Source organism: Neofelis nebulosa, chromosome 17 (genome assembly GCF_028018385.1).
Source record: "Neofelis nebulosa isolate mNeoNeb1 chromosome 17, mNeoNeb1.pri, whole genome shotgun sequence".
NCBI classification, from domain to species: Eukaryota; Metazoa; Chordata; class Mammalia; order Carnivora; family Felidae; genus Neofelis; species Neofelis nebulosa.
This window is the reverse complement of record NC_080798.1, coordinates 55,808,178-55,824,438: the sequence shown is the minus strand read 5'-3', so window position 1 is coordinate 55,824,438 and position 16,261 is coordinate 55,808,178. Positions and strand designations below refer to the sequence as shown.

General features: G+C 45.3%; 1 protein-coding gene across 6 annotated transcripts in view; it reads left to right on the top strand.

Moving 5' to 3' along the window:
- Positions 1-16,261, top strand: part of SDR42E1 (short chain dehydrogenase/reductase family 42E, member 1) — a 59,510-nt gene that overhangs the window by 39,012 nt on the left and 4,237 nt on the right. For 2 of the 6 annotated variants that reach the window (XM_058706665.1, XM_058706664.1), the window contains exon 2: positions 15,487-15,580. In XM_058706665.1, coding sequence (XP_058562648.1) covers positions 15,513-15,580 — 68 coding nt within the window. In that variant the 5' untranslated portion in view covers positions 15,487-15,512. Of the gene's footprint in view, positions 1-10,442; positions 10,554-10,617; positions 10,744-12,843; positions 13,007-13,546; positions 15,286-15,486; positions 15,581-16,261 lie in introns of those variants that run through there. The other 4 variants (XM_058706662.1, XM_058706663.1, XM_058706661.1 and 1 more) reach the window with 4 other exon arrangements.

The window sequence follows — 16,261 nt, the reverse complement described above, 5'->3', positions numbered from 1 at the left end:
AACTAAATAATAAAACTGCCTAGATCAGTATTTCCCAACTTTTGTACTTCATAGATCTGTGCAATCTTTTCAAAAGGTGGGGGGTAGACATTGAATCTCCACTATTTAAGTTTTCCAAGTGAAAATGCATTTAAAAATCAACTATCAACGGGAGTGCCTGGGTGGCTCAGTTGGTTAGGCGTCCAACTTTGGCTCAAGTCATGACCTCACAGTTCGTGGGTTCGAGCCCCACATGGGGCTCTGTGCCGACAGCTCAGAGCCTGGAGCCTGCTTCAGATTCTGTGTCTCCCTTGCTCTCTGCCCCTCCCCCACTCATGCTCTGTCTCTCTCTGTCTCAAAAATAAATAAAACATTAAAAAAGCTTTTTTAATAAAAAAAATCAACTATCAACGGTCCACAAAAGAAAAGATATTTTAACATTAAAGAAAAGTAGACAGTGTCAGAATAAAATGTGGTCTCTTGTACTGAATAAATTAAACTTTATGAGAAACTTCTTATATTGTCCTCATTTTTCAGAGATCCCCCCAGAATGGTAAAAGTTTTGTCACTAATTGGCAGCAAGCAATGGACTGTCATTTGGGAACCAAAGTGAGAAAGGTATAGGGCCCTGCTCTTAAGACAACAGAACTTCACACTCATGAGACTTAAGGAAGAAGTTAGAGATTCTGTCAACAGGAAGTGGTGTGCTAAATCCTGATATTTTGATCTCTGATCTTGTTCTTGGGTTCATTTCTTTCTCTTCTTAGCACTAACCACAGCAAAGAGCAGAACGGCGTCAAGAATGAAAAAGTGAAACCCACACACATTACCATACACTTATTAACCCATTGTCCTTACCTCCCATACATTGTGTATCAAAACAATAACATTAGTAAAGAGCCAGCTTGAAAGATCCCTGAGTTCTATTTTGACTTATCCACTTATTTACCGACAAGGGGTCTCCACCTAATACAGCTCTACTTCTCAGAGACACATTAAGGAATCAGCATGTATAAAAATCTTTCTGCCCATGTATCCAGATCTCTCTCCCTTCTCCTTTTCCCTTAAATGTCTTGAAATGAATCTATAGCCTCTGTCTCTGTCCTCGCTTCCTTTCCACCCTCTTGGGAAGGACCAGAGTATGAAAATTCTACCCTGAATAGAGAAGAGAATAATGGCATGAATGCCCCACTCTCAATGGCTGAATGAATGTTTTGCCAGCTTCTTCCTGCAGCAGAAGGCAGGCCACGGATCTCCTTCCATGTCTGTCAGCCAAGCCCGAGCAATCATTCCATCAAGGCACTGATGGTGACATGACTTCTGAAAGCAATGATTTTTTTTTTAAGTTCATTGATTATTTTTGAGAGAGAGTGAGAGCACGAGTGGAGGAGGGGCAGAGAGGGAAGGAGAGAGATACTCCCACACAGGCTCTGTGCTGACAGCTAGGCTCAATCTCATGAACCGGGAGATCATGACCTGAGCCGAAATCAAGAGTCAGATATTTAACCGACAGCCACCCAGGTGTCCCTGCATGCAATTCTTAAATGTGGTCTAGAGACGGTAACCACTTTTCACTGGTCCATGGTGACCTGATGGATTGCATTAAGTGCAATCTACTGATCTTCATAAGCTGAATTCATACAATTTAAAGGATTACCTTCAGAGACTATAGCTTTCCTCTCTTTTTGGCATTAAAATATCTTTTGGTGAATGAAATGGTGGTGATAGGATATCACAGGCTAGTTGTTGCTTCTGTTTTGATGCCCTTACGTGGCAAAACTAAAAGCTGGCAAGCCTACATGTCTCCCCAAGTTTTGGTGTGAAATCTTCCCAGTGTTCAAAATTCAAAAACCTAGGAGTCTCACTAACAGACAATACGGTAGCTTTGAGTGAGCTAAGTTCTGAAATGCAGCTCTGCTATTTACTTGACTGTGTGAACTGCCCTCTCTGCTCTGAGCCACAGTCTTGCACCAACAGTGGGATAATAATTTGTACCTCATATTGGTTATAAAGCTAATATATGTAAAAGGCCTGGCATATCAGAGTTTTCAATGGCAGCCATTATCACAAGGATCTTCTTGGTGTCAACAAAAACTCCTTTCTTTCAGTTTCTGTCCCTTCCTTCTAGGGACTTACAAATTGAGAAGAAGTGGATGAAAGCAACCAATGTACAGTTTGGCATGGCTTCCCTCATATAGTCAAGGCTCCCAGGCTGGAAGTTCACAGAAGAAAACATACTTGCATCTGTATCTCCAGAAGGGAGATTAAATCTAGGATGAGTCTATTAGAAAGACAACATTTCAAAATTTGGGAGCACAGCTGAATACCAAAAGTAAATTACACCATAAGCCAGATGTTCCAGGAACTTCTTTTCCATTTTTTTTTTCCTTTTGCCTGAAGGGAAAGTTTGAGTTCATAAAAAAAACAATGAGCAGAAATTGCTATTGCAAAATTGTTCGTGGTTATTTAAAATGAGCCCATTTGAAAATAATCAAAGATGTGCATGATGATTTATAAAGGAAGTTGTTCATTTCAGTGTTATTTATCATATGTAAAGCATAGAAGCATCCTAAATGGCTAACCATAAAGGATTTGTTATATAAATTACAGTACTTTCATTTGATGGACTGCTATATGGCCATTAAAAATCATGTTGTAGGGGTGCCTGGGTGGCTCTGTCGGTTGAGCCTCCAACTTTGGCTCAGGTCATGATCTCACAGTTTGTGGGTTTGAGCCCCGCATCGGGATCTGTGCTGACAGCTCAGAGCCCAGAGCCTGTTTCAGATTCTTTGTCTCCTTCTCTCTCTGTCCCTCTCCCGCTCATGCTTTGTCTCACTCTGTTTCTCAAAAATAAATAAATGTAAAAAAAAAATTTTTTTTAAATCATGTTGTTGAAGAATATTTAATGACTTGGGGAAATGTTTGCAATATTTCTTGAGAAAGGAGGACAGCTTACAAAGTAGAATATATAGTATAATCATATTTTGTGTCCTGATAACCCAGGTATCAGCTAGAACTTTCCAAACATTGGGATCCAGATAATATTGGCTCAAATTCCGTATCCCACGGCCTTGCCTAGGTTTCTTCCAGATCCTAGGGACCTACCCTTCCAGAATTTTTTCTGTGTCTTGTCAGTCACTGCCTCTCTCAACCATTCTGGATTCATTGTGAAATTCAACTTCTCTTTTCTGTTTGCAAAACAAAATGTATAGCAGTAAAGTCAACTGTAGTGAAGTGCCTCCTAGTTTTAAAGACCTGGGAGTTGGGTCTGGGAGAGAAGGAGGGGTAGAGGAATCATGTACGTCACTGTAGTGGGGTGAATAGTGGCTCCAAAAAGATATGTCTACGTCCTAGCGCCATGCACCTGTGAATGTGACATTATTTGGGGAAAAAAGCGTCTTTGCCAGTGTAATCAGGTTAAAGATCTTTATTTGTTCCTTATTTTTTAATTTTTTTATGGTGAAAAATTTATATTTAGGTTTTACCAGCTGGACTCAGTCTACATGATCCCATCTTTGTTGGCATGTCCAAAGCATCATAGTCAGGAGCCATTTGAACATATGCCTTTTTATGGGGCGCCTGGGTGGCGCAGTCGGTTAAGCGTCCGACTTCAGCCAGGTCACGATCTCGCGGTCCGTGAGTTCGAGCCCCGCGTCGGGCTCTGGGCTGATGGCTCGGAGCCTGGAGCCTGTTTCCGACTCTGTGTCTCCCTCTCTCTCTGCCCCTCCCCCGTTCATGCTCTGTCTCTCTCTGTCCCAAAAATAAATAAAAAAAAAAAAAAAAAAAAAAAAAAAAAAAAAAACGTTATATGAACATATGCCTTTTTTTCTTTCCATTGGGCCTGATCAGCGTGTTGACGTTGGCCATGTCAATGTCACAGAGCTTCTGCACAGCCTGTCTAATCTGGGATTTATTGGTCTTGACACCCACAATGAACACAAGTGTGTTGTTGTCTTCTATCTTCTTCATGGCTGACTCGGGAGTCAGGGGGAACTTGATGATGGCCTAGTGGTGAGCTTGTTTCTCCTGGGGAGCTCTTTTGAGGATATTTGGGCTGTCTTCAGAGACACAATGTCTTGTACTGTCAGAGTGTGAGTGACCTGTGGATCTACTTTTTTGTGTGACTGTGGACGCCTTTCAGCACTGCTTTCATGACCTTCAAAGCCTCTGCTTTGGCTTCGGCTTTGGGAGGGGCAGGGGCTTCCTTCTTCACTTTCGGTGAAGTTAAGGATCTTTAGATCAGATCATTCTGGATCAGGATGGACCCTAAATCCAATGACAGGCATCCTTATAGGAAATAGAAGAGAAAAAGGGGAGGGTGCCATATGGGGTGAAGGCGATGTAAAGATGGAGGCAGAAATTGGAGTGATGTGGCCACAGCCAAGGAATGCCTGGAGCCTCCAGAAGCTGCAAGAGACAAGGAAGGATCCTCCACTCAAAGCTTCAGAAGCAGCATGACCCCACCCACACCTTGATTTCAGACTCCTGGCCTCCAGAACTATGAGACAGCATATTTCTGTTGTTTAGGCCACTCAGTCTCTGGTAGTTTGTTGTGGAAGATAACACAGCCACCACAGTGTGTAGAACACTGACAGGAACTCTACCTTCTAAGAAGACCCTTCATGTCCTCCTACCTCCACCACTGTGGACCCCACTGAGCTCATAGGTCCTTCCTTGAGCTTTTCCCACTCTCTCTTTAACCCCCTCCTCTTCCTCCTTCCCTTACTGTCACACCACCTTCAGCTTCTCCTCCCTCTACCCTGCAGAGTTAGCAGCTCACAGCTCACTCAAGTTCTGGTTCAGGATGTGTGTGTTCCAGAAGCACATCACAGCATCTCAGTGAGGGCAGCCTCACCCTTCTAGTAGCTGAGCACACTCATGTTGGAATCCCCTTGACTCAGCTCTTTGACTCAACCCACATCCAATCTATCAAGGAATCTTGCTGGCCCTACCTTCAGAATAGACCCCCTACCTGATCACTCCACTGCTGCCAACCTGGTCCGAGCCACCATCACCTCTCACCTGGAATGCAGCCACAGCCTTCTGATAGATCCCTCTGATTCCACCCTTGTCTCCTTACAGTCTACCCTCAACCCAGCACCAGAGAAATCATTGGATAACCTCGACCCTGTCACGTCACCCGTCTGCTGCAAACCTGCCAGAGTCTCCCCATCTCACCCAGAGTCAGTGTCAGAGCCAAAATCCTTAAATGGCTCCACGGCCACATGTTTTGTGCCCTGTAGCTCTTGGACCACATCTCTGACTTCCGTCTCCTCATTCACTCCATTTTAGTCACAAGGGCCTCCTTGCCAGTCCTCAAACATACTCCTGCCGTGGAGGTTTTCCCTCAGCCTGGAATGCTCTTGTACACTCGCCGAATTTCCTGGCCTCCTATATTTCCTTGCTCAAATGTCTCCTGCTCAGTGTGCCCTGCCCCCCACTTCCTTTCCTCTTAACATGCTCTACGTTTTCCCATGAAAATAATGTCAGTAACAAATGCATGACAACAATAACAAACTCTACGATCGGTCAATCTACCAAAAGTGAAATAATTGCCATGAGGGCGCTGATATACTTATTTAGAATGAAATATGAGGGCACCTGGGTGGCTCAGTTGGTTGAGCATCTGGCTCTTGATATTGGCTCAGTTCGTGATCTCACGGTCATGAGTTTGAGCCCCGCATCGGACTCTGCACTAACAGTGCAGAGGCTGCTTGGGATTCTCTGTCTCCTCTCTCTGCCCCTCCCCTGCTCTCTCTCTCTCAAAATAAATACACATTTTTCAATAAATAAAATGAAATATGAAATCATTTTTTTCTAACAGCTGATCATTAAGCATCATTTGGGGCATATAAGTCAAAAAGAATTCAAATCCTTTGATCTGGCTGATGGATTTGGCAAGGTGGAAGGCTGTGCCAATTATATGGTGAATATCTTCCATAGGTTGAATGAGGTAAATCGGTCACAAAGTTATTGTAAAACATATTTAAGACACTCGATAAGATTAAAGTATTTAAGCAAAAATATTATCCTGCGATTGTATTGAAATTAACTGTTTTGATTTACTCAGCTGGAGTACACCTAGTTAAACAAGATGCTTCTTAGTGAAAGAAGAATGGCCATTCACAGAGCCAACCCACTGGTAGGCAGAGGCCCCTGCCCTAGTCTCTCTCTCTTTCCACATTCCCAAGTCCTGTGGTCCATGTGGTGCCCTGGCAGTGTTCCATTTCACATCCTACCATCAGCTTTGCCTCACTCCACAGGACTTGAGAAAGTGAGGAAGTGAGTGAGAGGGCAGCTCCATGGCCTGGCCTCAGGATGGATTGTCTAAGAGATAGTCACACTCCAAAGATGGCCAAGATTAGCCTGATGGCACCCTGGGATACTACTCTTTCGGGAGGCCCTCAGGAAAATAGAAAGGAAGCAGAAGGAATGGGAAGAGAGTATGGGTCCAAGACACTTTGCAAGGCAAAATTAAATGCATATCTGAATGAAGGAAAAGAAGATGTCAAAAAAATGCAGCCAATGCCAGGTATTGCTTGAGATAAGGAATACACCTTTGGACATGAGGTTCACACAGGTGGACGGTCCCCATAAATACCTCCTAGGGGCAAGCTTATACATGTTCGGGGGTCTCTCGGGCTGGGTTCAGAGTTGAAACCAAGATAACTAATGACTTCTTTTAGGCAAAGGATGTAGATGTAGAAGAAAAGAAAGCTGGAGGTTGAATCGTGGGTGGTACCCAGTTAAGAGCTGGGAAGAATATACAAAAGGGCCAAAGAAAGAAAATGGAGAGGACGGGATGAAGGATGAGGAGGAAAAGACTGAGAGGAGCACAGTGAGCAGACTGAGAGAGCATTCTCTCAAAGGAGAAGGGGTTCCAAAGGAAAAGGGGGTCAGTGATATTGCCAGTGACAGAAATTCAAACACGAGGCGACTAGCGAGGAAAGGTTCTTTGCAAAAAAGAAAATCTAAACAAACGGCGAATTTTAATTTGTCTTGCATAACTGAATCCCTAATGAAACATCTGCACAAGACTTGCATTTAGTATCATATAATGAACTGGTAACACGGACAGCACTGCCTTTTGTAGATACATCTGAATAGGACACACGTCGCTCTTTCAAGAAACACCACCTGAACGTTCCTTACAAACAAGGAGGGAGAAATCAAAGGCACTTCATTTCTATACCTTGCATGCCTATTCATATTATATTGTACTGCCATGGTCTCTGAGGGAAGAACACCTCTGGGTATGCAGTGGGTTAGGTAAACACGCACTAAATATTGATGCCTGCATAATTAGAATGACTAAAATAATCCTGGCATAAAATTACCCGAGCAGTTAGACGAGAGACAAAATGAAGTAATTTGATCATGAAGATTAATACAAGCCGACTCTCAGTTTTCAAGGCAGCTAATTGGAAAGCATTTATTATTCAAACCTTACTTTTCCTTATGCTTTGTACTCTCTCCTCCTTGCCCTGAGAAGGAGGAAGGTGACAGCAGAGTCCGGGGCGGGGGGCGCAAAGCCTCCATATTGAGATGGTGGAAAGGAGAATTATGCTTATTTCCCTAAGGCAATGGCTCCTCAACTTTTACCTGTATTGACTTTGCTTCCTATGACACGCTTCTGTGGGCATGTCCAGGATGATGGGCCATGCTGTCCTCTCCTACTCAAACAACATTGCAATTACAATGAGACTGACAATATTGTAGGTGTAATCTGTTTTTAATGACAGTTGTATGGAGATGTCTAATTTACATATCATAAAATCCACCCATTTAAAGGATACAAATCAATGGTTTTTAGTATTTGCACAGGTGTGCAGCCATCACCACATTCCGTCACTGCAGAAAGGAACTCTGTACCCATGAGCAGTCACTCCCCATCTCACCCCAAACCTCCCAGCCGCTGGCAACTACCAGTCGGCTTTTTGTCTCTATGGATTTGCCTATGGACATTTCACATACATGAAATCATGCAGTATGTGGTCTTGTGTGACTGGCTTCTGAAGCTGGCTAGTAAAAACATGAGCATAATGTTTTCTAGGGCCATCCATGCTGTAGTCCATATCACTACAGACGGCCCCTGACTCCAGACTTACAGGGGTGTGACTTTCGATTTTTCAACTTTCTGATGGTGAGAAAGCCATGGACCTTGGGTAGAAACCCCACTTGGAATTGGGAATCGGGAATAAGGATCTGTTCCCAGGCTACCGATTTTTTGGATGATCCTCTCTCATGACTCCAGGCAGCAGCAGCAAGCCAAAGCTCCCAGTCAACCACGCGATCAGGAGGGTGAACAACTGAGACACAACCATCTGTCCGCCTACAACAGTTCCGTTTGTCACTTTCAGTACAGTATTTGACAAATTACACGAGACACTCACCACTATTATAAAATAGGCTTTATGTGAGATGATTTTGCCCGACTGTAGGCTAATGTAAGTATTCGGAGCACATTTAAGGGAGGGGAGGCTAAGCTGTCATGTTCAGTAGGTTAGGGGAATTAAATGCAGTTTCGACCTACGATATTTTCAATTTACGATGGGCTTCATCAGGGCATAACCCCACTGCAAGTCAAGGAAGACCTGTACTTGGTTGATTTTTACAGGTGAATAATACTCTATTCGTATGGACAGACCACATTTTATTTATCCATTTACCCACTGATGGGCATTTGGATTACTTCTTCTTCGGAGCGCTTATGAATAATGCTGATGTGAATATTCCCGCCCAAGTTTTGCACACGTAGTCTTGAAGATGATCTATAACAAAAGCAGCTAACATTGCCCAGGAGGGGTCTGAAGAGGACACAGACCTCACCTCATTTCATCAGTTCGGGACTCTTCTATACAGAGCCAGGGTTCCAATCCCCACTGCTCTGACTCTAAGGTCTGTTCCTTACCTCCTTGCTATACTTGCTCTAAGCCTAAAGACTAGAAACGTAAGTTATTCATCACTTCATGCTCACTACTATACTATAGGTGAGACATTAATATGACACCTCCTAGCTGATCACAACACATCCTGTCTGAACACCACCACCCCTGAAAGTGTGGCCTCCTGCAGAAACGATCTCGAGGGGCAGACAGACACCCTCAAAGTGTATCAGTGTTTTCAGATGCTGCGGTGGCCTGAAACCACAGCAGAGCTCTGAGGAAGCTCCAGCAGCAGTCAAGAGGTTAATTCTGAGAAAAGGGTGGAATATGGGGGTCTGGATCATGCCCTCTCCCACCTACAGACTTCTGCTGTCTTGCCAATTCCTCCTGGACAGTCCCAATGTAGACAATGGTCTTTCCCTTCAGATTAATTGGTCTGAGTACTATACAGAACTGTGTCTCCCTTTTCCTCTCCCTCTCCTCTCCTTTCGATCTCCACAAATATCATTAGCCTGCAGTGCCTCTTTATTCCTCAGGCATGTGGCATTCAATCCTGACTCTATGCTTTTGCCCTGTTATTTTTTCCACCAAAATGTTCCTTTCTTCTCTTCTCCTTGGGCCACCTCCTACTTGTTCCTTAAGGCTCAGGTCCCAAGCCACTTCAGGAACTGTGTCCAAGGGAATCAGTGGGGTTGGACAGAAACCCCACTCCTCAGCAACCCAACATGGAGCACCCTTAAAAAGCACAGCACTGGGGCTCCTGGGTTGCTCAGTCGGCTAAGCATCCAACTTTGGCTCAGGTCATGATCTCGTGGCTTGTGAGTTTGGGCCCCGCATCGGGCTGTCCGCTGTCAACGCAGAGCCTACTTTAGAAAACTCTGTCCCCCTATCTCTGCCCCTCACTCGTGCATGCTTTATCTCAAAAATAAATAAACATAAACAAATTTTTTTAGGGGCACCTGGGTGGCTCAGTCCATTAAGCGTCCCACTTCAGCTCAGGTCATGATCTCACGGTTCATGAGTTCGAGCCCTGTATTGGGCTCTGAGCTGACCGCTCAGAGCCTGGAGCCTGCTTTGGATTCTGTCTCTCCCTCTCTCTCTGTCCCTCCCAAGGTCATGCTCGCTCGCACACTCTCTCTCTCTCTGTCAAAGATAAACATTAAAATTTTTTTTAAATAATAAAAACTTTTTTTTTTTTTTTTTTTTTTTTTTTTTTTTTTTTTTTTTTTAAAGCACAGCATTACAGGATTCTGGTGCGTAGCAGACGCTACTGGTGTCTTGCTTTCATTCCCTCACACCTGGAACCGGAAAAAAACTAGGGTAAATCAGGGACACGGGAAAACATATAGACATACATAAACGTGGAGACTCCGAGCTAGAGAGTTGAAAAGACCTGGAGAGTGACTATTCAGTAGTTTCATGGAGCCTCATCCATCATGCATCCACCTATCATCCATCATCCATCTATCCATCCCAGCATTACTGACTGAGCTGAGCACCGCCCCCCTCCCCAGTTACCAGGCACTGTGCTCAGCCCTGTGGGGACACAAAAACGGAGGCGGAAGTCTAAAAGCAGACAGTGGAGGTGGGATAGCAGTAGGGATGACCCTGCAAGGGCTCCCGCGAGGCTGGAACACTCGGGTTGGGCACCTGAGAGATTCCTGGAGTGGACCTGCTGGTCCAGCCCAGGTGAGGATGGACGAGACACCCGCACACCATAGAGATGCCGAGACCTCCGGGCTTCCTAGAGAGGCCCGGAAGTGGCTCCAGGAGGCCGGCCCGACGGCTCCCGCGCGGAGCGGGGGTGGTCGCGGCGGACGCACCGGCCTGGGGCGAGCGTATCTCTCACGGCCTGCGTGCGCTGCCGTCTCTCGCCACTGTGAGTGGGCCCCGGACCTGGGTCGGGAGGGCCACCGCCGCTCCGCCGGGACCCGGGGCCGAGCCGGCTGTCGGTGACCCGGCCCCTACCCGCGCGTGGTGGCGGCCGGGGTGGGACGAGCCGGGCGGCAGGTGGTACGGGGCGCGGGAGTGAGTGACGTCCACCCCGGTGATGGGAACGTCCTTCCCTTTCCAGCGCTCTCTCGGATTCCAGCGAGCCGGGCGCCGCGTGGCTTTCTAGAATGTCGCGAAGACCTCACACTCTGTCTAGGCGCTGGGGGTTTTCTTTTTTTCTTCGTGTGTGTGTGTGTGTGTGTGTGTGTGTGTTTAACAGCAGACACCCCCCCGCCCCCCCCCCCCCAAGCTCAGAGTTTGCAGCAGGCATCTGTATCTAGCTAGACTTGATCACTTGTCATTTCGCAGTTCCTAGAAATACTACCTTTCCATAGGACGGGTGGTTCCCACTTACAGTGGAAGTGTGAGGTTCCCACTTAACATGAATGTATTTCTTGTAAAAAGGTGAATAGATTTAAATAAAACATAATAAGTAATAGTAGCAGCGGTGGTACAGCCTTGTCTCAACCCCAGGGGGGCGACACACAGGGTTAAGAGTCCTGGCTGGGAAGTCCTGCAGGCCTGGCTTCAAGAGCTAGGTCTAGCTCAACCAGTACAACTTGCATAATTTGTAGCCCAGTTTGGGGGGGGGGGGCGGGTAGTTTAAGATATTTTTTTCTTCCAGCTTTATTGAGATAATTGACCTAACACTGTAAATTTAAGGTTTGCAATGTGATGATTTGTTATACTGTGAAATAACCAAAATAAAGTATGTTAACATCTCAGGCACCTCACATAATTATTGCGTGTGTGCTGAGAACTTTCAAGAGCTACTCTTAGCAGGTTTCAGGTATATAATACCGTATTGACTGTAGTCACATACACTGCTGTATACTAGTTCTCCAGAACTTACTCTCTCTTATCATTGGAAATTTGTGCCGGCTCATTTCCTCCCAACCCCCAGTCTCCAGTAACCACAATGCTACTCTCTGTTATGAGTATATCGACTTTCCAGTTAATTTTCTTTTCAAGTGTATTTGGCCTTTTAGGTTGTATACCTCCCACCTCCTTCACCTGTATCAGGGTTACTCTCCTTATCTTTAACAACATCTTTATTGCTTTGCTTGGTATTAAACACAAATAATTTTTAGATCAATCATGGAATTTGAACAGCACCATTTCTAAACCCTCTAGCCTCAATGTATTTTCCTGATCTCAATCCAGTAAGAACACAGTTACCTTTTGCCTCTAGGTAGTACTTGGGCAGTAATTTAAAACACACCATCACAGGGTTAAACTACTTGGAGTTATTTTATCTTGCTTAAAGCAAACGTAGTAAAATTTTATTTTTATGAAAGCAGCCTTCAATTCTCCTATCTGTTGTGGACTCCAGTGGCACCTAGATTTGTATATTACATTATAATACCAGAGGGTTAGTAACGTCATCAACTTGAACTCAAGGGATGAAGGAACTGTGTGCATAATCTAAGGTTCTTATTACTGATCCTTCGCATTTAATTAGGTCTTTGTAAGTCTAAGGTACCCGTAGTCATTTTTATGAGTTTTCTCATAACTTCCCTGTGAGATGTCAACTTTATTACCCTCACTTTATCTTAGTATTATCAAGAGGTCAGGCGGATTTAAATTTCATTTTTTCCTGTTTGTAATTAAGATTCCTTTTTTTGGATCATGTACTTAACTTTAACCCATATCTGATAGAATGACTGCTCAGGTCAGATGTGACCCTTCCCCCCCTCCACCCAGAGGAAAACAATTACTAAGCCGGGTTTTGAAAGAGCCTTAAAGTAATTGTGATTATAAACATTGGCCTGAGTGCCCAGCCCCAGGAGGAATCAGATGGTAACTAATTAATAAAACAGAAGCCATGAAGAATGTAAAAGTCAGGCAGCTAGTTGAAGAAAAATTGTATACGCTTCTTCTCCCTTCTGGCTTAGTGTTCTTGGAAGTTTGTTGCAGTTTTCCGGGAGATGTGTTTACTGCGGTATTTTTTGTTTTTTGTGTTTTTATCCTGTGCTTTTTGCTGTAGGGAGCCAGGAAGCAAGAAGGCAGCTCCGGGTGGGGATGTTAATGGCTGGTGATCTGTGAAGGTTTTACCCACGTGGTGGATAGGCTTCTTTTCCTCGCTGTCTTGCCCCATCATTACTTTTCCCCTGTTCATTGCCACCTTTCTCGTCTGACCCCTTGATCAGGTCAGTCATACAAGTTCTCCCCTCGGATCCTTGTGGCAGTAGTTGGAAGCTGATGAGAAGGAGGGTGAATAGACCTGGCAGGTCCTCTGAAGCATTAATAACGTGCACTTGTACATTCCCAGCATGATTAATGTGCACATGTGCCATGACTGACCTGTGGTCCTGTGACTGGTCCAGAGTGGGTGGTTTCAAAAACAGAATAAAGAGATTAGGGAGAATTTCTGTTGGGATTTTCTTAATTGGACTCTGAGGCCTGGTCCATTTTCTGAATCCCTTACCGTGGAATTCTTGTGGAGATATTAAGAATACCTTGGGGCGCCTGGGTGGTTCAGTCAGTTTGGTTCAGTCAGTTGAGCGTCTGACTTCAGCTCAGGTCATGATGTCACAGTTCGTGGGTTCGAGCCCCATGTCGGGCTCTGTGCTGACAGCTTGGAGCCTGGAACCTGCTTCAGATTCTTTGTCTCCCTCTCTGTCTGTCCGTCCCCCGCTCTCTCTCTCAAAAAAAATAATTAAACATTAAAAATTTTTTTAAAAAGCTTAGACTTTGTTATCTGGCATCCTATTAATCAGATTAATCTATTAACCAAACAGAACGTTTCCAAAGCCTGTGTGTGTCGCTTGGGTTAATGATGGCACAGCCCTCAGACTCCGCCTGGGTGCTGCCCACTGCGACCTCACTCAGTTGCTCGCCGGCTCACCTCCTGATTTCAGCAGAGCACTCTGGCATTGCGTCCTTACTGGTAGGCCTCTAGCACAGCCCCATCACCTCTTACCCAGACCTTGCCGGTTTTCAGGCTCTCCTTCCCTCCGGGAAAAGTTTGATCTTTTGCAAGGACCAGAGGGCGTGTGGCTGTTCGGTTGTCTGCAGAACAGAATTCACGTTCCCCTTCAGGAGCTCAGAGGTGTCTCCAAGCTGACCCCAGGCTATCTTTCCCGCCTGAATCACTATATTAATTGCCCAACACAGCCTTTCCCGTCACCATTCTGTTCATTCATGATGCTCCCTCAGCCTGTCTCAGCCCGCCTCAGTCCTCTTGTTGTCACCCTTCAGCTCTGATGCCCACTTCGCAGTGAAGTCTTCTCTGATGTGCTCTTCAGAGTCAGTTTCTCTCCACGCCCAGCTCGGTGCTCCCACGGCACCTTGCTTACACCGATACGTGACAGCAATCTTGTTTCCTCCTTTTCACCTTGTAGTTGAGCTGCTTCCAAAAGCCTCACTCCATCGTCAGCTCCAGAATGCAGGAGTTCCGTCTCATTTAGCTTTGTGTTGTTTTCATTCCGTAACCCAGGCTTTTGTTTGTTTGTTTGTTTGTTTGTTTATTTACTTAGAGAATCGCAAGCAGGCTCCACGCTGCCAGCATGGAGCCCGATGTGGGACTCATGCTTACAAACCGTGAGATCATGACCAGAGCCAAAATCTAGAGTCAGATGCTTAACCTACTGAGCCACCCAGGCACCCCCCAGAATTTCTTAGGAGAGAAGTTTAATGAAAATGGCAATGTTAAAGAAAGAAAGAAAAGGAAGCGGCAGTGTTCTTTGACTTACACAGCGATGACTCTTACACACTGCAGAGCCCTGCATCATTTGTGCCCAAAACAATTTTACTCAACTGGGTGTATTTCACAGTGTTCAAAATCACCCGTAAATTCAACAAATATTTGTTGAACATCTGCCATGTGGTAGGTTCTGGAAAAGACACGTCAGTGGAAAAAGCAGAAGGTCTCAGTTCTCATGGAACTTATGTTCTATTGTAAGGAGAGCAATAGTTTAAAACAAAAAAGATACTTTTAGGTGATAAGATGTGCCATGAAGAAACAACAGCAGTATTTAAGGTCAGGGGCTCTCCCTTAGGGCAGTCAGAGAAGCATCCCTGACTGAGCAAGTGACATTCAGGCAGACCTAGCGATTGGGAAAGGTACAGCCGGGCAAAGAACAGCCCTTCCCACTAAGGTGAAATAGAAGGTGTGTGTAGCCCTCAAGTTGCAGACGGGCTTGGCATCTCAAAGGGAGTCCAGTGGGCGGCAGGAGAACGCCAGATGAAGTCAGGGAGGGAGATTGCCACCACATCACGGAGATACAGGGAGGAAGTCTGGGTTGAAATATCAGTGACTGACATCCACTGTGTTTAGAAACAGCCTCTGTAGCTGTCCCACCAACTGACCTCTCTCTGCATGGTGGACTGGTTAGCTTTCCTGGCGATCTCAGGTACTTAGTACGGTTATGCAGAAGAACTCGTCAAGCATTTCCGCAACCCTGTGCTTTTGAGAGATGTGACCTTGGTACGTGGAAAGGTAATGGGACAACCAATCCCCAGACCCTTAGAGCTCCAAGCAAAGGAAGTGTGAGAAATGACATCACGGAGTGCCTGTCCTCTGTCGGGCGTTCTGCTGAGTCTTCATAAGCCTTGTTACCAGCTCCCCTTTTCTGATGCAGCACTAGGCCAGGCGGGGTCGTAACATTGTTGCATTTCTTTCTACTAGGTCCACTGAGCTCCTGACCGCCACCTATGGACTCCCGCAAATCCTCGAAGGAAACGGTCCTTATTACAGGAGGAGGTGGCTATTTTGGTTTCCGGTCAGTGCATCGATAAACACGTCTGTGGAATTATTTTATTGGCAGTTGCTGGAAAAAAAAAAATTACAGCTTTTGACTCTGACATGACATGAGTGCAGTGTAGACTTTTACTCATTTGAACAGTGTTAAACCAGAAATGAACTAGGCTGCCCACTGCTCAGACATTGAAATTCAGAACTACAGATATATACTACTTTAAGAAAGATTCTTTGTAATGGCATTAAATTGGGGGCGGGTGTAGATAACGCGCCCACCAAAAACATTTTAAAATAATGTTTATTCTTTTTTTTAATGTTTATTTATTTGTTTTTGAAAGAGGCAGAGAGAGAAAGTGAGCAAGGGAGGGCAGAGAGAGAGGGAGAGGGAGAGAGAATCCCAAGCAGGCTCCACGCTGTCATCACAGAGCCCGATGCTGGGCTTGAACTCACAAACCATGAGATCACAACCTGAGCCGAAACCAAGAGTCTGAGGCTCAAGTGCCTGAGCCACCCGGGGCCCCCAAATAATGTTATTCCTTTGCAGCTCTGTTATCATTCATGAATGTCCCAAAGAATGGATGGTGGGTTCTAAAACAGAGGGGGAAAATGGAACCTGTAGTTGCTACCATCTACGTGAGAAGATAGAAGAAGCAAGGATACATGGATCCTCAGTTTTGAATGTTCGTGTGCTTACATAAGGGAT